The 25680-nt window shown below is 46.8% G+C and overlaps 1 protein-coding gene across 1 annotated transcript in view; it reads left to right on the plus strand.

Annotated features, from left to right (window-relative positions):
• mphosph8 (M-phase phosphoprotein 8) overlaps window positions 1-25680 on the plus strand; it is a 108164-nt gene that overhangs the window by 14393 nt on the left and 68091 nt on the right. The window contains exon 3 of the mRNA XM_072476816.1: window positions 24037-25071. Coding sequence (XP_072332917.1) covers window positions 24037-25071 — 1035 coding nt within the window. The remainder of the gene's footprint in view (window positions 1-24036; window positions 25072-25680) is intronic.

The raw sequence follows: 25680 nt of genomic DNA on the forward strand, positions 1-25680 counted from the left end.
AACCCATGATGCTCTTTTCAATCCTTTTTAAAAAAAGCCTTCGTGATCACCACCGGGAGGCACTGAAACACAAAGAGGAATCTCGGGAGGACCACCATCTTAACCGCCTGCACCCTCCCTGCCATTGACAGGGCTACCATATCCCATCTCTTGAAATCTTCCTCCATCTGTTCCACCAACCGCGTTAAATTTAACCTGTGCAATGTGCCCCAATTCTTAGCTATCTGAATCCCCAGGTAACGAAAGTCTCTTGTTACCTTCCTCAACGGTAGGTCCTCTATTTCTCTACCCTGCTCCCCTGGATGCACCACAAACAGCTCACTCTTCCCCATGTTCAATTTATACCCTGAAAAATCCCCAAACTCCCCAAGTATCCGCATTATTTCTGGCATCCCCTCCGCCGGATCCGCCACATATAGTAGCAAATCGTCCGCATACAAAGATACCCGGTGTTCTTCTCCTCCCCTAAGTACTCCCCTCCACTTCTTGGAACCCCTCAGCGCTATCGCCAGGGGCTCAATCGCCAGTGCAAACAGTAATGGGGACAGAGGGCATCCCTGCCTTGTCCCTCTATGGAGCCGAAAATATGCCGATCCCCGTCCATTTGTGACCACACTCGCCACTGGGGCCCTATACAATAGCTGCACCCATCTAACATACCCCTCTCCAAAACCAAATCTCCTCAACACCTCCCACAAATAATCCCATTCCACTCTATCAAATGCTTTCTCGGCATCCATCGCCACTACTATCTCTGTTTCACCCTCTGGTGGGGCCATCATCATTACCCCTAACAGCCTCCGTATGTTCGTGTTCAGCTGTCTCCCCTTCACAAACCCAGTTTGGTCCTCGTGAACCACCCCCGGGACACATTCCTCTATTCTCATTGCCATTACCTTGGCCAGGACCTTGGCATCCACATTTAGGAGGGAAATTGGTCTGTAGGACCCGCATTGTAGCGGGTCCTTTTCCTTCTTTAAGAGAAGCGATATCGTTGCTTCAGACATAGTCGGGGGCAGTTGTCCCCTTTCCTTTGCCTCATTAAAGGTCCTCGTCAGTACCGGGGCGAGCAAGTCCAAATATTTTCTGTAGAATTCGACTGGGAATCCGTCCGGTCCCGGGGCCTTTCCCGTCTGCATACTCCTAATTCCTTTCACCACTTCTTCTACCTCGATCTGTGCTCCCAGTCCCACCCTTTCCTGCTCTTTCACCTTGGGAATTTCCAGCCGATCCAAAAAGTCCATCATTCTCTCCCTCCCATCCGGGGGTTGAGCTTCATATAATTTTTTATAAAATGTCTTGAACACTTCATTCACTCTCTCCGCTCCCCGCTCCATCTCTCCTTCCTCGTCCCTCACTCCCCCTATTTCCCTCGCTGCTCCCCTTTTCCTCAATTGGTGTGCCAGCAACCTGCTTGCCTTCTCTCCATATTCATACTGTACACCCTGTGCCTCCCTCATTGTGCCTCTGCAGTGCCTGTAGTCAGCAAGTCAAATTCCACATGCAGCCTTTGCCTTTCCCTGTACAATCCCTCCTCCGGTGCTTCCGCATATTGTCTGTCCACCCTCAAAAGTTCTTGCAGCAACCGCTCCCGTTCCTTACTCTCCTGCTTCCCTTTATGTGCCCTTATTGATATCAGCTCCCCCCTAACCACCGCCTTCAACGCCTCCCAGACCACTCCCACCTGGACCTCCCCATTGTCATTGAGTTCCAAGTACTTTTCAATACATCCCCTCACCCTTAGACACACCCCCTCATCCGCCATTAGTCCCATGTCCATTCTCCAGGGTGGGCGCCCTCCTGTTTCCTCCCCTATCTCCAAGTCCACCCAGTGTGGGGCGTGATCCGAAATGGCTATAGCCGTATACTCCGTTCCCCTCACCTTCGGGATCAATGCCCTACCCAGCACAAAAAAGTCTATGCGCGAATAGACTTTATGGACATAGGAGAAAAACGAGAACTCCTTACTCCTAGGTCTACTGAATCTCCACGGGTCCACACCTCCCATCTGCTCCATAAAATCTTTAAGCACCTTGGCTGCTGCCGGCCTCCTTCCAGTCCTGGACTTCGACCTATCCAGCCCTGGTTCCAACACCGTGTTAAAGTCTCCCCCCATTATCAGCTTTCCCGTCTCTAGGTCCGGAATGCGTCCTAGCATCCGCCTCATAAAATTGGCATCATCCCAGTTCGGGGCATACACGTTTACCAAAACCACCGTCTCTCCCTGTAGTTTGCCACTCACCATCACGTATCTGCCCCCGTTATCCACCACTATAGTCTTTGCCTCGAACATTACCCGCTTCCCCACTAATATAGCCACCCCCCAGTTTTTCGCATCTAGCCCCGAATGGAACACCTGCCCCACCCATCCTTTGCGCAGCCTAACCTGGTCTATCAGTTTCAGGTGCGTTTCCTGTAACATAACCACATCTGCTTTAAGTTTCTTAAGGTGTGCGAGTACCCGTGCCCTCTTTATCGGCCCGTTGAGCCCTCTCACGTTCCACGTGATCAGCCGAGTTGGGGGGCTTCCCACCCCGCCCCCCCTTGCCGATTAGCCATCATCTTTTTCCAGCTTCTCACCCAGTTCCCACGTAGCTGTATCTCCCCCAGGCGGTGCCCCCCCGCCCATCCTCTCCCGTACCCGCTCCCCCCTTTCCCCAGCAGCAGCAACCCAGTAATTCCCCCCTCCCACCCCCCCCGCTAGACCCCCCGCTAGCGTAATTACTCCCCCCATGTTGCTCCCAGAAGTCAGCAAACTCTGGCTGACCTCGGCTTCCCCCCGTGACCACGGCTCGCACCGTGCGACGCCCCCTCCTTCCTGCTTCTCTATTCCCGCCATAATTATCATAGCGCGGGAGCCAAGCCCGCGCTTCTCCCTTGGCCCCGCCCCCCATGGCCAACGCCCCATCTCCTCTCCCTCCCCACCTCCCCCCATCACCCCCTGTGGGAGAGAGAAAAGTTACCACACCGCAGGATTAGAACATAAAACCCCTCTTCGCCCCCCACATTCGCCCCACCACTTTGTCTAAACGTTCTTTTTAATAATCCACTCATTCCAGTTTTTCTTCTACAATAAAGTCCACGCTTCATCCGCCGTCTCAAAGTAGTGGTGCCTCCCTTGATATGTGACCCACAGTCTTGCCGGTTGCAGCATTCCAAATTTTATCTTCCTTTTATGAAGCACCGCCTTGGCCCGATTAAAGCTCGCCCTCCTTCTCGCCACCTCTGCACTCCAGTCTTGATAAACGCGGATCACCGCGTTCTCCCATTTACTGCTCCGAGTTTTCTTCGCCCATCTGAGGACCATTTCTCTATCCTTAAAACGGAGGAATCTCACCACTATGGCTCTGGGAGTTTCTCCTGCTCTCGGTCCTCGCGCCATAACTCGGTATGCTCCCTCCACCTCCAACGGACCCGCCGGGGCCTCCGCTCCCATTAACGAGTGCAGCATCGTGCTCACATATGCCCCGACGTCCGCACCCTCCACACCTTCAGGAAGACCAAGAATCCTCAGGTTGTTCCTCCTTGCGTTGTTTTCCAGTGCCTCCAACCTCTCCGCACATCGTTTCTGATGTGCCTCCTGTATCTCCGTCTTCACCACCAGGCCCTGTATATCGTCCTCATTCTCGGCTGCCTTCGCCTTCACGACCCGAAGCTCCCGCTCCTGGGTCTTTTGTTCCTCCTTTAGCCCTTCGATCGCCTGTAGTATCGGGGCCAACAGCTCTTTCTTCATTTCCTTTTTTATCTCTTCCACGCAGCATTTCAAGAACTCTTGTTGTTCAGGGCCCCATGTGAAACTGCCACCTTCCGACGCCATCTTGGTTTTTGCTTGCCTTCCTTGCCGCTGTTCCAAAGGATCCGCTGCAATCCGGCCACTTTCCTCTCCTTTTTCCATCCGTGTCCAGGGGGAATTCCCTTCTGGTTTACCGCACGGTGTTTTTAGCCGTTAAAATTGCCGTTGGGGCTCCTATCAAGAGCCCAAAAGTCCGTTCCACCGGGAGCTGCCGAAACGTGCGACTTAGCTGGTCATCGCCGCACCCGGACCTTTTATCCCCTTTTAAACATGCTAAGCTTTTATATTTTTTTCTCACCTATGTATGACATCTAATATTTCATATTCCTCAATGTGTGCATTCTCTCTATCTCTTAGCCCCCCCCCAAAAAAAAAAGATTGGATTTGAGTTTATTGTCACAAGTACTGTGGTACAGTGAAAAGTATTGTTCTGCGAACAGTCCAGACAGATCGTTCCATAAACGAAAAACATAGGACACATGAGTACAGAGACTGGGTGAAGCATATGGAGTGTAGTACTACTTGGTAGAGATGATTCATGGAGAGATCAGTTCAGTCCACAAGAGGGTCGTTCAGGAGTCTGGTAACAGCAGGGAAGAAGCTGTTTTTGAATCTGTTCGTGCGTGTTCTCAGACTTTTGTATCTCTTGCCCGATGGAAGAGAGAATAACCCGTGTGGGAGGGGTCTTTGATTGTGCTGCCCACTTTCCCAAGGCAGCGGGAGTCAATGGATGGGAGGCGGGTCAGGGAATGGACTGGGCTGTGTTCATAATCTCTGTAGTTTCTCATGGTCTTGGACCGAGCAGTTGTTGCTTCCATTTAAAAAAAAAAAAAAAAATTTAAAAAAAATTTAAGAGTATCCAATTATTATTATTTTTTCCAATAAGGGGCAATTTAGTGCAGCCAATCCACCTAACCTTTGGTTGTGGGGTGAAACCCACGCCGACATGGGGAGAATGTGCAAACTCCACACAGACAGTGACCCAGGGCCGGCATCGAACCCGCGTCCTCGGCCCTGCAGGCAGTACTGCTAACCACTGCGCCCCAGATACGATCCTTCCTATGGTGCATCTGTGAAAATTGGTAAGAGTCAATGTGGACGTGCCGAATATCTTTAGTTTCCTGAGGAAGTATAGGTGCTGTTGTGCTTCCTAGGTCACAGTGTCGGCGTAGGTGGAACAGCACCGATTGTTAGTGATGTGCACACCTAGCAATTTGAGGTTGTCAACCACCTCTACCTCTGCACCATTAATGAGAACAGGGGTGTTTACGATACTTCGCTTGCTTTTTGAAGTCAGTGATCAACTCCTTACAATTTAGTGTGGCCAATCCAACTACTCAGCACATCTTTGGGTTGTGGGGCGAAACCCACGCAAACACGGGCAGAATGTGCAAACTCCACATGGACAGTGACCCAGAACCGGGATCGAACCTTGAAGCCTTGGGGGCAACAGTGCTAACCATTGTGCCTGTGCTGCCCGGGCCCTCAGTTTCTGACAAGTTTACCTTTTTTTGTATTATCCTACTGTGTTTTGATATCGAAGGAGGTCTAGATTTTGAAGCCTCACTTTCTTTCTGGAAAGTATTTCCTTGGGCAGCACAGTGGGTAGCACTGTTGCTTCACAGCTCCAGGGTCCCAGGTTCGATTCCCGTCTTGGGTCACAGTCTGTGTGGAGTCTGCATGTTCTCCCTGTGTCTGCGTGGGTTTCCTCCGGGTGCTCCGGTTTCCTCCCACAAGTCCCAAAAGACGTGCTGTCAGGTAATTTGGACATTCTGAATTCTCCCTCTGTGTACCCGAACAGGCGCCGGAATGTGGTGACTAGAGGCTTTTCACAGTGACTTCATTGCAATGTTAATGTAAGCCTACTTGTGACAATGAAGATTATTATTATTGAATACCTCCCACTTTCTGACACTGATTTAACTTTTAAGTTGCTGCTTCCAGTCCACTCTTTGGCAAATTACTTCAAGTTTTTCCCAAATTAAAACTTCTACTATTGGTCCCTCTTTGTCCTTTTCCATGACTACACCAAGTGTAATTCAATTATGATCACTACCACCAAAACACACGCATTGATGCATGTTCTCCCTAATTCCACTTTCTACCCCCATGCGTTTGCATACCTGTGCGCACACAACAAACTTAAAGTAATTGACACGAGCGAAGCCTGCTCAGAGAGTTTTGAGTTGCTGTGAAACTTGCAGTAAACATTGCCACTGGTGCCTCTTCCACCTGCTCAGCTTTGCTTAGAACATACAGCAGTACAGTACAGGCCCTTCGGCCCACAATGTTGTTACAACCATTTACCCTAGTCTAAGATCAACCTAACCTACACCCCTTCAATTTACTGCTGTCCATGTGCCTGTCCCAGAGTCGCTTAAATGTTCCTAATGACTCTGACTCCACCACCTCCGCTGGCAGTGCATTCCATGCATCCACCACTCTCTGTGTAAAGAACCTACCTCTGACATCTCCCCTATACCTTCCTCCAATCACCTCAAAATTGTTATGTTCCCCCCCCCCCCCGTGACAGCCATTCCCTGGGGAAAGGTCTTTGGCTATCCACTCTATCCATGCCTCTCATCACCTTGTACACCTCTATCAAGTCACCTCTCTTCCTTCTTCGCTCCAATGAAAAAAGCCCTAGCTCGCTCAACCTTTCTTCATAAGACCTGCCCTCCAGTCCAGGCATCTTCCTGATAAATCTCCTCTGCACCCTCTCCAAAGCATCCACATCGTTCCTATAATGAGGCGACCAGAACTGGACATAATATTCCAAGTGTGTTCTGACCAGGGTTTTATAAAGCTGCAGCAAAACTTTGTGGCTCTTAAACTCAATCTAATGAAAGCCAACACACCATCCGCCGCCTTAATAACCCTATCAACCTGGGTGGCAACTTTAAGGGATCTATGTACATGGACCCCAAGATCCCTCTGTTCCTCCACGCTTCCAAGAATCCTGCCTTTAACCCTGTATTCAGCATTAAAATTCGACCTTCCAAAATAAATCACTTCACGTTTATCTAGGTTGAACTCCATCTGCCCTCAGCCCAGCTCTGCATCCTGTCAATGTCCTGTTGTAACCTTGCAACAGCCCTCGACACTATCTACAACTCCACCAACCTTTGTGTCATCGGCAAACTTACTAACCCGCCCTTTCACTTCCTTATCCAAGTCATTTATAAAAACCACAAGGAACAGAGGTCCCAGAACAGATCCTTGCGGGACACCACTGGTCACCGACCTCCAGGCGGAATACTTTTCATCCACTACCACTTGCTGTCTTCTTTCGGTCAGCCAATTCTGTATCCAGACAGCAAATTTCCCTGTATCCCATGCCCCCTGACTTTCTGAATGAGCCTACCATGGGAAACCTTCAGATGCCTTACTGAAATCCATATACACCACATCCACTGCCTGACCTTCATCAATGTGTTTTGTCACATCCTCAAAATAATTCAATGTGGCTTGTTTGGCATGACCTGCCCCTCACAAAGACATGCTGACTATCTTTAATCAAACTATGTTTTTCTAAATAATCATAAATCCTATCTCACGGAATCCTTTCCAGTATTTTGCTCACCACGGACGTAAGAGTGACTGGTCTGTAATTCCCAGGGATTTCCCTGTTCCCTTTCTTGAATAGGGGAAGAACATTCGCCTCCCTCCAATCATCCGGTACTACTCCAGTGGAGAGTGAGGACGCAAAGATCATCACCAACGGCGCAGAAATCTCCTCTCTTGCTTCCCGTAGTAACCTTGGGTATATCCTGTCTGGCCCAGAGGACTTATCTATCCTGATGCTTTTCAAAATTTCCATCACATCCTCCTTCTTAATATCAACCTGTTTTGAGTCTATTAACCTGGTTCACGCTGTTCTCATGAGCAACACGGTCTCTCTCTCGTGAATACTGAAGCAAAATATTCATTTAGGGCACCCCCTACCGCCTCGGACTTTAGGCATAAGTTCCCTCCATTATCCCTGATCAAATTCCCTCCACTATCCCTACTCTCACTCAGATCATCCTCTTATTTCTCACAAGTGTAGAATGGGGTTTTCCCTATCCCGCCAGGGCTTTTTCATGCCCCCCTTCTAGCTCTCCTAAGTCCATGTGAGTTCCTTCCTGGCTACCTTGTAACCCTCTAGAACCGTGCCAGATCTTTGATTCCTCAACCTTACGTAAGCTTCCTGCTTCCTCTTGACTAGAGGCTCCATTTCTCTTGCCATCCAAGGTTCCTTCACCTTGCCATTCCTTCCTCGTCTCAGTGGGACAAAACTATCCAGCACTCGCAGCAAGTGCATCTGAAAACAAAATCCAGAGCTATCTCTATTATTGTTGGATTTGGTGCGTACTGTTTTTTTTTTACCCTGGGCGGCAAGGTAGCACAGTGGTTAGCACTATTGCTTCACATGCAGGTTAGGTGGATTGGCTATGCTAAATTGACCAAAAAGGTTTGATGGGATTATTGGGTTACGGGGATAGGGTGGAAGTGAGGGCTTCAGTGGGTCGGTGCAGACTCAATGGGCCGAATGGCCTCCTTCTACACTATGTTCTAAGTAATTGTAATCCTCAAAAGGTTATCAGAGGGGGAATTAGGCAGCCATGGCTGACAAAGGAAGTTGGGGAATGCATCAAAGCAAAAGAGAGAGCCTATAATGTGGCAAAGAGTAGTGGGAAGTCAGAAGATTGGGAAGGCTACAAAAACAAACCGAGGATAACAAAGAGAGAAATAAGGAAAGAGAGGATCAAATATGAAGGTAGGCTAGCCAATAACATTAGGAATGATAGTAAAAGTTTCTTTAAATACATTAAAAACAAACGGGAGGCACAAGTAGACATTGGGCCGCTCCAAAATGACGCTGGTAATCTAGTGATGGGAGACGAGGAAATAGCTGAGGAACTAAATAAGTACTTTGCGTCAGTCTTCACAGTAGAAGACATGAGTAATATCCCAACAATTCAGAAGAGTCAGGGGGCAGAGTTGAATATGGTAGCCATCACAAAGGAGAAAGTTCTAGAGAAACTAAGAGGTCTAAAAATTGATAAATCTCCAGGCCCAGATGAGCTACATCCTAGAGTTCTAAAGGAAATAGCTGAAGAAATAGCGGAGGCGTTAGTTATGATCTTTCAAAAGTCACTGGAGTCAGGGAAAGTCCCAGAGGATTGGAAAATCGCTGTTGTAACCCCCCTGTTCAAGCAGGGAACAAGGAAAAAGATGGAAAATTATAGGCCAATTAGCCTAACCTCGGTTGTTGGCAAGATTCTAGAATCCATTGTTAAGGATGAGATTTCTAAATTCTTGGAAGTGCAGGGTCGGATTAGGACAAGTCAGCATGGATTTAGTGTCGTGCCTGACAAACCTGTTAGAGTTCTTTGAAGAGATAACAAATAGGTTAGACCAAGGCGAGCCAATGGATGTTATCTATCTTGACTTCCAAAAGACCTTTGATAAGGTGCCTCACGGGAGACTGCTGAGTAAAATATGGGCCCATGGTATTCGAGGCAAGGTACTAACATGGATTGACGATTGGCTGTCAGGCAGAAGGCAAAGAGTTGGGATAAAAGGTTCTTTTTCGGAATGGCAACCGGTGACGAGTGGTGTCCCGCAGGATTCAGTGTTGGGGCCACAGCTGTTCTCTTTATATATTAACGATCTAGATGACGGGACTGGGGGCATTCTGGCTAAGTTTGCCGATGATACAAAGATAGGTGGAGGGGCGGGTAGTATGGAGGAGGTGGGGAGGCTGCAGAAAGATTTAGACAGTTTAGGAGAGTGGTCCAAGAAATGGCTGATGAAATTCGACGTGGGCAAGTGTGAGGTCTTGCACTTTGGAAAAAAGAATAGAGGCGTGGACTATTTTCTAAACGGTGACAAAATTCATAATGCTGAAGTGCAAAGGGACTTGGGAGTCCTAGTCCAGGATTCTCTAAAGGTAAACTTGCAGGTTGAGTCCGTAATTAAGAAAGCAAATGCAATGTTGTCATTCATCTCAAGAGGCTTGGAATATAAAAGCAGGGATGTACTTCTGAAGCTTAAAGCATTAGTTAGGCCCCATTTAGAATACTGTGAGCAATTTTGGGTCCCACACCTCAGGAAGGACCTACTGGCACTGGCGCGGGTCCAGCGGAGATTCACACGGATGATCCCAGGAATGGTAGGCCTAACATACGATGAACGTCTGAGGATCCTGGGACTATATTCATTGGAGTTTAGGAGGTTGAGGGGAGATCTAATAGAAACTTACAAGATAATGAATGGCTTCGATAGGGTGGACGTAGGGAAGTTGTTTCCATTAGCAGGACCCAGGGGCACGGCCTTAGAATAAAAGGGAGTCACTTTAGAACAGAGATGAGGAGAAATGTCTTCAGCCAGAGAGTGGTGGGTCTGTGGAATTCATTGCCACAGAGGGCGGTGGAGGCCAGGACGTTGAGTGTCTTTAAGACAGAAGTTGATAAATTCTTGATTTCTCGAGGAATTAAGGGCTATGGAGAGAGAGCGGGTAAATGGAGTTGAAATCAGCCATGATTGAATGGTGGAGTGGACTCGATGGGCCGAATGGCCTTACTTCCGCTCCTATGTCTTATGGTCTTCACAGCGCCAGGGACCGAGGTTTGATTCCCGGCTTGCGTCACTGTCTGTGCGGAGTCTGCATGTTTTTCCTGTGTCTGCATGGGTTTCCTCCGGGTTCTCCGGTTTCCTCCCACAAGTCCCAAAAGATGTGCTTGTTAGGTGAATTGGACATTGTGAATTCTCCCTCCGTGTACCCGAACAGGCGCCGGAGTGTGGCGACTAGGGGATTTTCACAGTAACTTCATTGCAGTGTTAATGGATGCCTACTTGTGACACCTAATAGAGATTATTATTAAAGAAAAGCACTTTTACACAGTATCTACAGTGCAGAAGGAGGCCATTCGGCCCATCGAGTCTGCACCGGCTCTTGGAAAGAGCACCTTACCCAAGGTCAACACCTCCACCCCATCCCCATAACCCAGTAACCCCACCCAACACTAAGGCCAATTTTGGACACTTAAGGGCAATTTAGCATGGCCAATCCACCTAACCTGCACATCTTTGGACTGTGGGAGGAAACCGGAGCACCCGGAGGAAACCCACGCACATACGGGGAGGATGTGCAGACTCCGCACAGACAGTGACCCAAGCCGGAATCGAACCTGGGACCCTGGAGCTGTGAAGCAATTGTGCTATCCACAATGCTACCGTGCTGCCCCCTTTATCTTATTGTAGCTATTGGGAGGTATCCACTATATTCTGAAAAGTCATTATCCACTTTTATTCCTTCGTTTAATTCATATGACCTCATTTGATGATCATTGCATATTATCCTTTCTCATCTTCAGCATACTTAAAACGCCCACTATCCTAACTCTAAACTTAGTTTTTTTTTACTAAATGTTGAACTCCATTTCTATTCTTTTTAAGTGGTGCTCCAATAATAACTATGATGCCATACTTCCAACAGTCTTTGTACCCTCAGCCCATCTATCTTATTTACTTCACTCCTTGCATTGAAGTACATCCCACTAATCACTGACTCCATCGGTGGCTTCACAGCACCAGGGTCTCGGGTTCGATTTCCTGCTGGGTCACTGTCTGTGCGGAGTCTGCATGTTCTCCCCGTGTGTGCGTGGGTTTCCTCCCGGTGCTCCGGTTTCCTCCCACAAGCCAACCCCCCCCCCCTGCTTTGTAGAGGCGGTGGATATGGCTTTTTATATATATCCGATATTTACAGAAATTTAACTTTGGATATTGTTAATGAAGGGCGCCTGTTTCTGTGACTTTTTTTTCCCCAAAAAAAAATTTGGAAAAAAAGAAGGGGGGAAATTGCGTGTGTGTTTTTGAGTTTCTTTAAATGTTATTTTCACCTAATTATTTTTTTCTCCAGGGAAGGGGAGACTGTTAAGTAATGGGTTAAGAGTTAAGTAATGCATTAAGAGACATTGCAATTAGTTGTCTCATTTATGTTAAGTATGCAATGATTGACACACATGTAAAGGGGCTTCAGGTGGCCTTTGTGTCAGGTGGTGTGTTGTTAGAGTTTTGTGCAGAGGCTGTGGAATAAATGGTGTTTTGGCGAAAAGGAACAGGACTTTTGACTCTTCATACAACGGTAACTAAAACGTATAACACCCCCTGCCAATCATCCGTACCAGTAAATATCTCCAATAAAATCAAAAGGAAAATGCTGGAAAATCTCAGCAAGTCTGGCAGCATCTGTAGGGATAGAAAAGAGCTAATGTTTCGAGTCCAGATGACCCATTGTCAAAGCTAAAGACAGAAAGTGGGAAATATTTATACTATGGAGTGAGATTGAAAGATGAGTAATAGCCACAAAGAGAGGGGAAAGAGTGCTAATGGCAGTCCCCAAAGGGAATAAAAGGTGTGAAAGGCCAAACTGTTGAGAAATTAACATCAGAGGGTAAACTGTGACAGATGTAGATGTGGGGGAAGGGGAAGGAGAGAAAGGGTAAAGAAAGGTGGATAAGATTGGGGGGGGGGGGGGCTTAATATACATCAAGAAAGTAAGAAATGGTAAAAGCCATTTAAATTTAAATGGGATGAAATCAAATGGGGCTAGGTGGAGTAGAGCTAATCATCTGAAGTTGTTGAGACCGGAAGGCGTGCCCAACCGGAAGATGAGATGTTGATCCTCCAGTTTGCATTGAGCTTCACTGGAACATTGTAGCAGGCCAAGGACCGACATGTGGGCATGGGAGCAGGGTCTTGTGTTAAAATGCAAGCAACGGGAAGGTCGGAATCCTGAATGCGCACAGGCCGAAGGTGCTCAGCAAAGCGATCACCCAGTCTGCGTTTGGTGTCTTCGATATAGAGGAGACCATATTGGGAGCAGCGAATGCAATAGATCAAATTGGAAGAGGTGCAAGTGAAACGGTACTTAACCTGGAATGTGTGTTTTGGGCCGGGAATGTTGAGCATGGAAGAGATAAAGGGGCAGGTGTTGCATCTTCTGCGATTGCATGAGAAGGTTCCATAGGTGATGGGAGAGGTACTGGGTATGGTGGAGGAGTGGACTAGATTATCTCTGAGAGAACGATCTCTGCGGAATGCTGACAGACGGAATGGGAAGATGTGTTTGGTGGTGGCATCACGCTGGAATGGCGGAGGATTATGCTTTGCGCATAGAGGCTGGTGGGGTGAAATGTGAGAACGAGGGGGACTCTATCATTGTTCTGGGGGGGAGGGGGGGGGGGGGTAGTAGCGCGGGCGATGGACCGAATGCTGCTGAGGACCCGGTCAACAACTGTAGGTGGGAAATCACGGTTGAGGAAGACGGAACACATTTTCAAAGCACCATTTTGGAAAGTGGCATCACCGGAACAAATGCGAAGGAGCTGAAAAAAAGGAATGGAGTCCTTGCAGGGTGTAGGGTGCGAAGAGCTGTAGTGCAGATAGCTGTGGGAGTCAGTGGGCTTGTAATGGATATTAGTAGATAGTCTATTGCCGGAAATGGTGACAGAAAGAGAAGGGAAGTGTCTGAGATGGACCAGGTGAAAGTGATGGAGGGGTGGAAACTGGAAGCGAAGTTGATGAATTTTTCCAGGTCTGGACGAGAGCATGAACATCTCCAATACGTTGTTGGTCCCAACTTTGTTACGGTGCATTGCCTTTGTTGGGTGTCCCTTGACTTGAGGATGGCTGTCCCTCGATGTGAGGATGTTTATTCTGGGTCGTTAATTTCTGTAATGAGTGTTCTTGTGACTGAATGGGCTGATTCTCGACCTGCATATTTTTGGGCACATGGGATATGCCCCAACCAAGGTAGTGGGATTCAGAACGCAGGATTTGGTTTTTTTCCTCCTCATTAAAATGTTGGGACTCTAGCATGATGCTGCTTGATAGTCTGCTTTTCCCAGTCATTTAAGGTTAATGCCCACAGCACTTCAAGAAAGCTTCCAGAGTGGCTGCAAAATGTTTTCTTTATCCATCCCTGGATCTTTGACCATTTGAGTTCGGAGAACAGGACCAGGTGGGGGAGACTGTCTGAATGACTGAAGACCCAAGGATCTCGTAGGTTGAAATTCATTTTGAGGGATTTTGTCAATGCTTATGGAACTTCAAGAAGGTGACTTGCATTTGGTTCTCGCATTGAATGTGGAGGATGCAGTGGAGGCATTGGTGATTGAATTTCCCTTGTGTCTGTCACTGATGCATGACTCTGCATTACAAGAGCGTGGTGATGACAACTGTTCTGCACGTTAGCATAGTGGTTAGCACTATGGCTTCACAGCGCCAGAGCCCCAGGTTCGATTCCCAGCTTGGGTCACTGTCTGTGCGGAGTCTGCACGTTCTGCGTGGGTTTCCTCCTGGGTGCTCTGGTTTCCTCCCACAGGTCCCGACAGAGTGCTGTTAGGGGATATTCTGAATTCTCCCTCAGTATGCCCGAACAGGTGCTGGAATGTGGCGACTAGGGGATTTTCACAGTAACTTCATTGCAGTGTTAATGCAAGTCTACTTGTGACAACAAATGTCATTATTTTGTTGATTTGATGATGTCTTCGATGTCAAACACTTGCTGTCATAGCTTGTGGCAGACCAAGCTGGCACAGCTCATCTGATGTTGGATCTCCTTGTCAATGGTGGCTTTTTGTGAGAACTGGTTGCCATTGTATGGGAAGTGCTCAATAAATGGGAGGTGGAATATTTGGCTGACTAGGTGTAATTTGACATGCATTTTTATTTTGGCAAGATTCAATCGACAGGTCGAGTTTTTTCGTTCCAGATTTTTAAGAGATTGTGTGATTTGGAAATCCAGTGCAGAATGAGTAACTACACTGATGTCATCTTTAAACTGTAGATCATATACGACGGTGGGGAATTTAGTTTTGGCACTGAGGTGACGGAGTTTCCCATCTAGGCTGAATTTGATACTGGCACCAGCGAGCAGTTTCAGGTGAACAGCTGCTGTCAGCTAGATTTTAAATAATATGGGGGCTATTACAACTTTGCTTAACAGTCCTGATTTTTAAGGTGTCTGTTTCAAATCTCCCACTCGAGGCAGTTGCAGGACTCCACAGAGCTTCACAATTTACTGAATCAAATGCTTTGGTCAAGTACGGTGAATGCAATGCAGAGTTCCTGGTGGTGGTCTCAACATTTTCCTGGATTTGTCTGGCAACAAAGACCACATCAGAGGTTCCTCTGGGAGCTCTAAAGCCATAGAATTTCTTCCAACTACACAAAGTATGTGATTCAGGAGAATGCTTGTCAGGATTTTCCTCAATTGCCACTCTAGATTCATCGTTGAGGAATTGTTTAAAATGTTCTGCCCAGTGTATACAGATGGCATTGGCATACTTTAAAAAATATATATATTCTTATTAAAGGTTTCTAATTTTTGACAATATATCCCTAAACAAACCGGATGTTGCAATTTGCACTAACAGAAACACAACCAATAGCATAAATCACATCCAAGAACCCACTGTCCCCACAATAAACTAAACCCCCCCCCCCCCTCCTAACAACTGACAGTAACCAACCCTTTAAAAAAGGAAATGAATGGCTGCCATCTGTGGTAGAACCCCTCAACCAACCCCCTGACAGTGTATTTTATTTGACCGTCTTCAAATGCAAAAAATCTATGTGGTCAACCAACCCGACCGAGGCACTGGGCGGAGTAGGAGACTGAAGCAGAACTTTCCTCCGGACTACCAATGATCGAGAACATCCGCCTTCATCCCTGTCTGCAGCACCGGCGAGGCCGATATTCCGAAATTGGCCACCAAAGGACAAGGCTCCAGTTCGATGTTAAGACGGTGTTAAACAATTACTGACATGGTGTTAAATAGCAACTTGGGACACAACCAGAACTTATGGGTGCGATTAGCCGGCCCCCAGAACAGTGTTTTTCAAACTTTTTTTTCCGGGGACCCATTTTTACCAGCCGGCTGACCTTCGCAGCCCACCATTTTCTCTTACCATTAATGCGAGAGGTGAGCCTGCTTGGTCCTCACAATCTCACGCCAATCGGGTTGATAGGAGAGGGCTATGCGCATATCGTGTGCAGGATTCAGCCTGTTCCTTTGTGCCGTCTTCATCTTTGTGAGGACGGAAAATCCAACCTCATACATGTAGGTCGTTGTGAAGGGCAAAAGCAACAAAATGCTTGTTTTACTCCGCTCTGGATACTCTTCAGATACGCTACTCCAGAATGCTGACAGTCTCATTGACTTGTGCTGTGTTTTTAATATGCTGTCACAGCTGAGGCGCATAAGCTCAATTTCTTCATTTGGAGTCAGCTGCAAGTTGAGAACTGATTAAGTAGCTACCAAAATTGTTGATCAGAGCAGCCAGGTGCAACTGAATAAGGCTTGCCAGTCCATTTACAGTTTCCTTACTAATGCTGTTTTCTTCAGTGCGTTGTAGTAGTTTTGGCTTTGCACTCGCAATTGCTAAACTTTCAATATCTTTTGGAAAGCTTTTATTTCTTCACATTGCCGAAAGCAACCATCATCCTTCCCTTGCAATTTGAGGTTCAGTTCATTTAGAATTGAAAAGATGTCTGCCAGGTACGACATTGTTAGGATCCAAGTTTCATCAGCACATGAATCAGCCAGAGAGGACAATTTCTCGAGGAGGAAAGCGTGGATTTCGTACCTCGGTTCGTCAACTGAGTAGCACCCGACTGTTTGACAGCCAACGTACTTCTGTGTGGAACAATAAATGTTGTGTGCGCAGCCCCCATATCGGAGCACCGTGTCAAAAAGTCTGGTATTGAGTGTGCTGAGTTTAATGTAATTCACAACTTTCACAATTCCTTTGAACACCACTTCAAAATTGGATTGAATTCCTTTCGATGCCATTGCCTCACGAAAGCCACTCTTGATATCTTCCACTTATTGAAAGATCTCAACACTATGGCCAATGGCTCAATCGCTAAGGCAACAAAAGCAGAGGTAGTGGACACTCCTGTCTTGTACACCTGTTCAACAAAAAATACCCTGATAAAAGCAAATTAAGGCGAATGCTGGAATCTGAAACGAAAGAGAAAATGTTGGAAAACCTCAGCAGGTCTGGCAGCATCTGTAGGGAGAGAAAAGAGCTAACGTTTCGAGTCCGATGGCTCTTTGTCAAAGGTAACAGACAGATAAAGTGGGAAATATTTATACTGTGGAGTGAGAATGAAAGATGAGTCATAGCCACAGAAACCCAGGGAAACCGGGTGCTATTGGCCACAGAAACCAAGGGGAAAGAGTGCTAATGGCAGTACCCAGAGAGAACAAAAGATGTGAAGGGCCAAACAGCAGAGAAACTAACATCAGAGGGTGAACTGTGGATGTGGGGGGAGGGGGTAGCAAAGAAGAGAAAGGGTAAGGAAAGGTGAGTGTGTGTGGGGGGGGGGGGGGGAAGGTTAAATATATATTAAGAAAGACAAGAAAGAAAGAACACAGAAACTGACTAAAAGTTTCTTTAGGTATGCAAACAGCAAATTGGTGAAGACAAATGTAGGTCCCTTACAGTCAGAAACGGGAATGTATATAGAGCAACTAAATACACACTTTGCTTCTATCTTCACAAATGAGGAAACAAATAAGATACCAGAAACGTTGAGGAATGTGGGATTTGGTGAGGAGGAACTGAAGGTGATCAATATCAGTAGAGAAATAGTGTTGGGGAACTGATGGGATTGAAGGATGATAAATCCCTAAACTGGAGACTCAGAACCTCAGCAGCGACCCAGTGCAGTCTCTTGTCCCAGAAGAACTCGACAAACATTCTCTGGAGTTGTGACAAAAGTCAGGGGGAGGGGTCAAAGTGACCAGCTGGTACGCAAACAGGGAGGCTGTCAGCTGGTTTATGACGAGAACATGACCCCTGTAAGGCAGCACTCTGGGCAGTCCTGTCCAGCGTCAAAGTCAGCGGTGACCTTGGCCTCCAGCTCCTTCCAGTTAGCCGGCCAGGGTTCCTCAGCCAGGCAAAGATAGATTCCCAAGAAGAGGAGTCAGCCAGAACTCCTTTGGGAGTGGGTCCATCTGCCATGGACCAACCAGGAGTCTGGAGCAGTTGGCCCATTTGATCCTGGCAGAGGATGCGGTGGAGTACACCGCCTGGCATTCTAGCATCCTCCACAGGTCAGCAGAGTTGGTGAACATGAGCACGTCATTAGCGTAAGCCAAGAGGACCGTGCAATGCCCGGCCCTCGCAGAACCAGTCCCGACAACCTCGTTCCAGGAGGTGCAGGAAAGGCTCCATGCAAATAAAATAGAGTTGGCCAGACAAGGGGTAGCCCTGATGTACTCCTCTTCCCAAAGCGAAAGGGCGCTGTCTGTGCCCCATTAACCTTAACGGGACATGCTGCGGGAGTGTGCAGCAGTCTGATCCGGGCGACGAAATGTGGCCCGAACCCAAATGCATGCAGAGTTCCGAAAAAATATTTGTGAATTCACCCTGTTGAACGCCTTCTCCCGATCAAGGGACACTAAGGCGCTCGACAGGCTATCCCTTGGGAATGATGGGCTAGGTCCCGGAACAGACAGATGTTCCCGTGGATTGTGCGGCCCAGGATGGTGTAGGACTGGTCAGGTTGGATCATGTGGTCCAGGACGGTGCCAAGGGGCAAACACATTTCCTTGGCGAAGATCTTGCTGAGGAGGGAGGCTGGTAGGCAGTTTTAAGGTGGCAGAGGCCCCCCCCCCCCCCTCCCACCCCACTTTTGTCAGCAGGGTAATGGCCCTACGCCACGAGAGGGACATCTCCCCGGTCGCGGTACTTTCCCCAAGGACCCCCAAGGAATAACTTCCCAAGACGTTCCAGAACACACTGAAGAACTCCACAGTAAGCCCATCCAGCCCTGGGATTTTGCCCCTGGACAGGCTGTCGGGGGTGCTGGTCAGCTCCTCAAGGCTTATAGAGGCATCAAGCCTCCGGGCTGACCTGCGGTAGGTCCTCCAACAAAACTGTGCAAGCATCTTTGTTGGATGGATCCGAGGAGAAAGGGTGGTGTAGAAGTTTTGGATTTGGGCCCTGACCTCCCGATCTGAGACGAGGGACCCGTTGTCGACAATAGTGTAAGGAGCTGCTGATGGAACCAGTGTCTTTTTTCCAATGAGAAAGACCCATGAGGATCTGGATCAGTGACCTCACATAGGCGCTACGAGACCTGACTGTTGCAGGTCCCGCAGCACGCCCTTCTTTCTGTACATCAATCACAGGGCTGGGTCCTCATCGGGCTGACCGAGATGTGACTGCAAGTTGAGCACCTCTTTCTCCATCTCATCAACCCTGGATTTACCTGTTTGTTGACCCCCTTGCATACTCCTGACAGAAGGTACGCTTGTGAGTCTTTCCCACTCCCCACCATAGCCTCAAGGAAGGGAAACCTCCCCGCTTCCTTCCCAAGCCAGTCTAGAAGCGACGAGACGAGCCCAGGAACTGTTCATCCACCAGTTCGTTAAGGTGGTGCCAAGATGAGTGGACACTTGCTCAAAGACCGTCATCTGCTGTTGACCAGCCTGGGGAACGAAGACATTCACAAAGTGAAGTACCTCGCCCCCCTCGCGGATTGTCAGATGTAGGTGTCTGGCACTGGCTCCTTGACCCCCAAGAACTCTGGCTGAAAATATGAGGCCAACAAGTTAGCCACCCTGCCTAAACATGAGGTCAGGTGACTCTTGTCAGGAAAACTTAATAAGCAGCACCATGTCCGACCACTGATTTGAGGGCTAGCTGCACCTGGTTTCGACGAGCGCGGTTGGCATGTAGAAAACCCCGGAGTTCCCCTCGGGCAATTGAGGGGTAACTCAGTGTCTGGCACGAGGGAGTCCACCGTCTTGCTACAGGTGGGCTCCAAATCTGCCCCTGTGCCTCCCACTGAGCAGACGTCATCCGGGCAATCCCGCTCGCACTCTGCCCCAAGGCGTCCGTCCTGCTCGGGGCGGCTGCGACAGCTTAAGGGTTGAGATGTGCTTCACATTTTCCATTTTCTTGTGGAGGTACCTCGGAAGAGAGAGCAAGAGACATAGTGGGAGGAGGTTGGGGCACCATGGATGGGCTGGTGCCTAATGGGAGACTCCTGTGGAGCTGGATGGTGGGAGGATAGGGGAGCAAGAGTAGAAATTCAGCCCAAAGGCAGGGTCCAGCAAACGCACAGTCCATACTTGCCTCCCTGGAACGACCACACCAATGAAATCAGACGTCCTCCCTGCCAAGAGAAGTCGCTGGTTTTCAAGGTCTTAAGCCCGGGAGGGGCTCAGCAAACACACTGTCCACTGGATCCCCTTGCTCTGAAAAGAGCACAACTGATGGAAGAGAAAAGCTTTGTCCTTGCTGTAGGCAGTTGTTGATGGGTGGGAGGACCGGGTCGTGCAGAGCCCGCAGTCCGATTAGCCCAGCAAACAAGCAGTCCAAAGGGCTCTGCTCCCATCGTGGTGTTGGAAATCTTGAAGTCGCCTTCTTCTCCTTCTCTCCTCTGTCCTTTCTTCCTTCCCTCCTTTCTCCAGTCAGCTCAGCAGCAAACAGCACTGGGAACAGGCAGCAAACTGATGAGCAGCAGCAACAGCGAGAAAGCAGCAGCCACTCTCCAACACAGCAACAACTTCACAACTCCAAAGTCTGACTGGGAGTGCCTGCTTCGGATTGGCCATGCAAAATTGCCCCTTTGTGCCCAAAAGGTTAGCTGGGATTGTTGTATTACGGCAATAGGGTGGAGGTGTGAGCCTAGGTAGAGTACTCTTTCAGAGGGTCGATGTAGACCCAATGGGCCGAAAGGCCTCCTGCACAGTAGTGATTGTGATAATGACATCAAGGGATATGGGGAAAGTGGTGTAAAACGGCAAAAGTGGATGATTAGCCATGATCTATTTGAATGGTGGTGTGTGACCCCAGGCTGAATGGCTTACTCCTATTTTGTTTGTTCCTGACAGTCTAATCTTATTTTACGTTATGCTAATTTGCTCCTGGTTTCGGCAATAATCCAGCGAATATTACCTTTGTGGTTTTTCTTTTTAATTTACTCCCCAGCTACTCGTACTCTTTTAGCAGAACCTCTTTGTTAGTCCCAACAATGTTGGTAGTACCCATGTGTACCACAACAGCTGGACCCTTCCTCTCCCACTCTAGGTTCCTCTCCAGACTTGAGATGTCCTTGAACCTGGTACTGGGCAGGCAACACATCATTCTGGACCCATGGTCTTGGCTGTAGAGAACCGTACTCCTCTACCTAACGGTACTGTCTCTTACTAGAGTACACTCTTTTCTGCCATCACAAACTTTAATGGGCTTCCTGCATTATAATGTTGTGGTCTGTTTGCTCATCCACCAAACTGTTTCCCCTCTCATCCCACAAGTTGAAAGTACATTGGTTCGCACCCGAGTAACGGCAGCAATTATTTAGGGGATGCCACGGTGGCAGAGTGGTTAGCACTGCTGCCTCATAGCTCCCGTGACCCAGGTTCAATTCCGGCCTCAGGTGACTGTGTGGAGTTAGGACTTTCTCCCTGTGTCTGCGTGGGTTTCCCCTAGGTGCTCTAGTTTCCTTTCACAATCCAAAGATGTGCAGATTAGGTGGATTGGCCATGCTAAATTGCCCCTCTGTTCAAAAGGTTAGGTAGGTTTACTGGGTGACAGGGATAGGGTGGAGGCATGGGCTCTTTCTAAGGGCTGGTGCAGACTCGATGGGCCGATTGGCCTCCTCCTGCACTGTAAATTCTATGAACCTCAGAATTTTGAGGGCGCAAGTTTCTCCACCTTCTGGGTCCCCATACAATCCTCCTTTGTAGCCACACCCTCCTGTCTGTGACTACAAATCCAGATATGAAGTACCTAGCCTGAGGGAGTTTGACTGCCTCCTGCAACAAAATGCCCAGGTGCTCAGTGATATTGTTGACCTGAGCAGCAAGGAGCCAACAAGTGTCTGTGACCAGAAATGCCTGTCTGTTCCCCTAAATATTGACTCGCCAAAGAAAATTGTTTCTGACCTTGCCTTGCATAGCTGGGCCTCTAATGGTGCTATGGACTTGATTCTTATACTCTGCTGAAACAATTGCATTTGCCGGTATTCAAACTGAATATGAGTTAGAAAGCAAGATGCATCTGGACTCCTGCATGATCTGTCTGGTGTTCACCCAATCCTCTCTCCTTGCACACTCGAGCTATGGTATGAATACCTCGAGAAACGTGCTACCATGTAGCTGTCAGCCTCGGGTACACTGCAATGTCACCAACTGCGGCTTAACCTCTGACAGAGCTTCAGCTCTCTAGGTGACTGCAGTTGCTGCACATTTGTCTATTCAAGACACAAGAAGGGTCCTGCACTTCCCACTAGCACAGGATGGGCATTTTCCAGGGCTGCAGTGTCCTATATACCTCTATTAGTTGACTAAGCTATCCAGAAATAAACTTCAGACTTGTATTTTGATCTGGACAAAAAAATAAGCTTGCAAACTACACACCTATCATATCATGCTATTTCATCTCGGCTTCCCAATGGAACACTCTTAACATACCCACAATGCAACTTAAAACATAACATCGAGTTTAAGACTAAATATCTCTCACTTTGTAATTATGCTTCAATTCCAGCCTTGGGTGACTGCTTGTGTGGTGTTTGCACGTCCTCCCTCTATCTTCGTGGGTTTCCTCTGGGTGCTCCGGTTTCCTCCCGCATGACATGCTAGTTAAGTGAATTGAACATTCTGAATTCTCCCTCAGTGTACCTGAACGGGGACTGGAGTGTGGCAACTAGGGGATTTTCACAGTAACTTCATTGCAGTATTAATGTAAGCCTACTTCTGACACCACTAACTATTATTATTATTATTATTATTATTCATAGAAACATGTAAAATTCTAATAAGATTAGACTGGGTAGTTTCAGAAAGAATATCCTTGATGGTCCAGAACTAGGGGGTCATAGTTTGAGGATAAGGGGTAAACTTTTAGGACTGAGGTGAGGAGTAATTTCTTCACCCAGAGAGTAGTGAATTTGTGGAATTCACTACCACAGAAAATAGTTGAGGCGAACAAGTGTAATTTCAAGAAGGAGTTAGATACAGATCTACTTCCTGGGGGGAAGGCAGGATCAGGGCATTGAACTCTATGATCAGCCATGATCCTAATGAATGGTGGAGCAGGCTTGAAGGGCTGAATGGCCGCCTCCTGCTTCTATTTTCTATGTTTCCAGTGAAGCTCCACATGAGTGTGAGGAATGGCACCTCTTTTGACTGGGCACTTTACAGCCTTCTGGACTTGACATTGAGTTCAACATCAGAAGTACTTACATTTTCTTTTCCATGCTGGTTTGTTTTTCTCTTTATTCTTTATCCCTTGGACAGCTACTCTCCTGCCCTTCACACTCTCACCTAGGTTGTTTCTTTGCTTGTCCCATTTAACTCCTGTTGGTTTTGTACCTTGAAACCTTTGTCATTTAATCTCTTCTACCTTCCATTCTTCAGATACTTCCTCATATTGTTCTTCTCGTCCTACTCCCTTTCACTTATCAAAACCTATTTCACTTCTAACTTTCCCAGTTTTGATGAAAGATTAGAGACTTGCAAGCATTTACTTTATTTCTCTCACCACAGGTGCTACTTATGTTTCCAGCATTTTGTTTTTACTAATATTAGTTATACTCTTTCCTTTCACAATTACTATATTAATTCTGGTAACTTTATTCAATCACTATGTAGTTGTAAGTTTTTATGTTGAAATGACATTTATATTGCATTTTCATGTGGTAACTCATGGTTTACTTTTGAAATTATTTCCATGTATATGTCACAACAATTTGTGCACAGTGATGTGCCATAAATAGCAAATGAATAGCCAGATTATCTTTTTTGGAAAAAAAAGTACTACCTATGAGACAAACCCTGCTGCTATTCAAATGCTGTATGACGCCTCTTATACCTGTCAAATTGAATAAATCAGGACCTCAGTTCACTGTATTAACTGAAAGATGGTGGCTCTGGCAATATAGTACTCCCTCCGTACTGAACTGAGGTACTGACCTAGATTTACATGTTTAAGTCCGTAGATAAATTTGAACTTGCAATCTTCCAACTGAGTTCTTAGCTGAGCCAAGCTGACTACACATTAAATAATGTAAAGGACACTGGAAAAAAGATAATTAGTTGTATTGTTATTATAACTCTTTAGCTACAAAGTCACAAATTCCTTGAAGCTGTAATTATTTCTTGTTGGTCATTTCATTTATTAGATGCTTTTGCTATCACATCTCATCAGTGCCTACGTTTTTGTTTCAGAAGCTTACGTTGGATAAAGATATTTTTGAAGATGAGTCTGCTGATGATTATGGAGGAGTGAAAGAAACCTCCCCACAAAAGATGAAGAAGAAGAAAAAATCTAAAACTGAACTGGACATGAAACATGATAGCCCTAAAATGGACAAAAAAGCGAAATCCAGCAGATCAAACAGTGAAGAACTGAGAGACAACTTGGCAGAAAATGTGAGAGAGACCTCTGAAGACGGTAAAGTAAAGAAAAGAAGTTCAACTGAATCTAAGAAACTGAAGAAAAAGCATGTTGATACACCGAGGTCTTTATTTGAACCAATCACACAGGTTGACTTGCTATCTGAATCGCTAAGCCCTGCTGAAAGCAAAGAACCGAAAAATGCGGATTCTAATGATCAAGCATTTGACAAAACAACTAAGGGACTAGCAAGACATGACATGATTGCAACACCAAAAAGATCTCTGGACAGCTCAGATGAAGATGATCTGGAGCTTAAGATAAAAAAAAAGAAAAAGAAGAGGGACAAAGTGGATAATTCCAAGCAAGACATGAAGTTCCAGAAACGGAAGAAGAATCAGAAAGATGATTACTCAGAGAAGAAAAATATAAATAAGGAGAATAGCAGTCATAATAAGAAACACAAAAGTCATGAGAAGCGTAAAGAGTATATGTCGTCTGTAAAATCAGATGGAACTGAAATCAAGGTTCCAAAATTTCAGGTGGAGGCCAAAAGCAAAAAGTCAGGAGATGGTGAAAACAGTGCCATTCCTAAATCTGATTCTGTTAAAAACTTAATGGTAAAATTGAACAAAATGCATAATGTGACTGATGGTTCTCCTCAATCTGGAACTGAGACCATGGTTCAAGGTTCTGAATCTAGTGTAACCACTTCTGGGCAACCACCACAATTCACTGAACCTAGTCTCTTTGACAAGTTAAGGTTGGATTCTGAAGTTAGTAAAGAAAATGTGAAGACAGACAAACCAATCTACTCTGCAACAAATATGGAGGATAAACTGGAAGCAGTTAAAATCCCAACGCAAGTAAGCTTCAGAGTTTTGCAATCTGTCCATGAACTGAGTAAGGTTTACTAGCAGAAATAAGCCGATGTTCCCCATGCTCCTTTTCTAATGTAGTGGAATGTCCTTAATTGCGTTTTTTAATGTTGTATCGAGAGATTTAGACAGTTTAATTGGAAAAAAAATACACTACCTTTAATGGCTCAGTGATTGAACGCACAGTATTAATTTAAAGGAATCAACAATGCAGACCAGAATGGTCCAGATTTAATTATGACTTAAAGCTGGCTTGGGTCATTCTCGGGTCTTGAAGCAAATAAAAAGATTGAGATGCGAAGGGATGGAGAATACAGGGGTTCTTGCAGCTCACTATTTTCCTGTGATTTCTAGTGGAAATAAAACTGGATATCTGTTAAGGACATGTGAATTTCAGGTATATACCTCTTGGCTTGGTTCAGATGTTGAGTATTTGCTTGTGTTGCCATTATATAAATTGGGCAGGAACATCTCATTTAGGTTGGACATGAATCAGCTATCTTCCTAGTATCTCTCTCGCACTTGCGCTCTCTCCGGGAGGTCCAGGCAGTGGTGAACATGGATCTCCATGGATCATCTGCACCGGTGGTGCATTCA

This window comes from Scyliorhinus torazame, chromosome 15 (genome assembly GCF_047496885.1).
Source record: "Scyliorhinus torazame isolate Kashiwa2021f chromosome 15, sScyTor2.1, whole genome shotgun sequence".
Taxonomy (NCBI): Eukaryota; Metazoa; Chordata; class Chondrichthyes; order Carcharhiniformes; family Scyliorhinidae; genus Scyliorhinus; species Scyliorhinus torazame.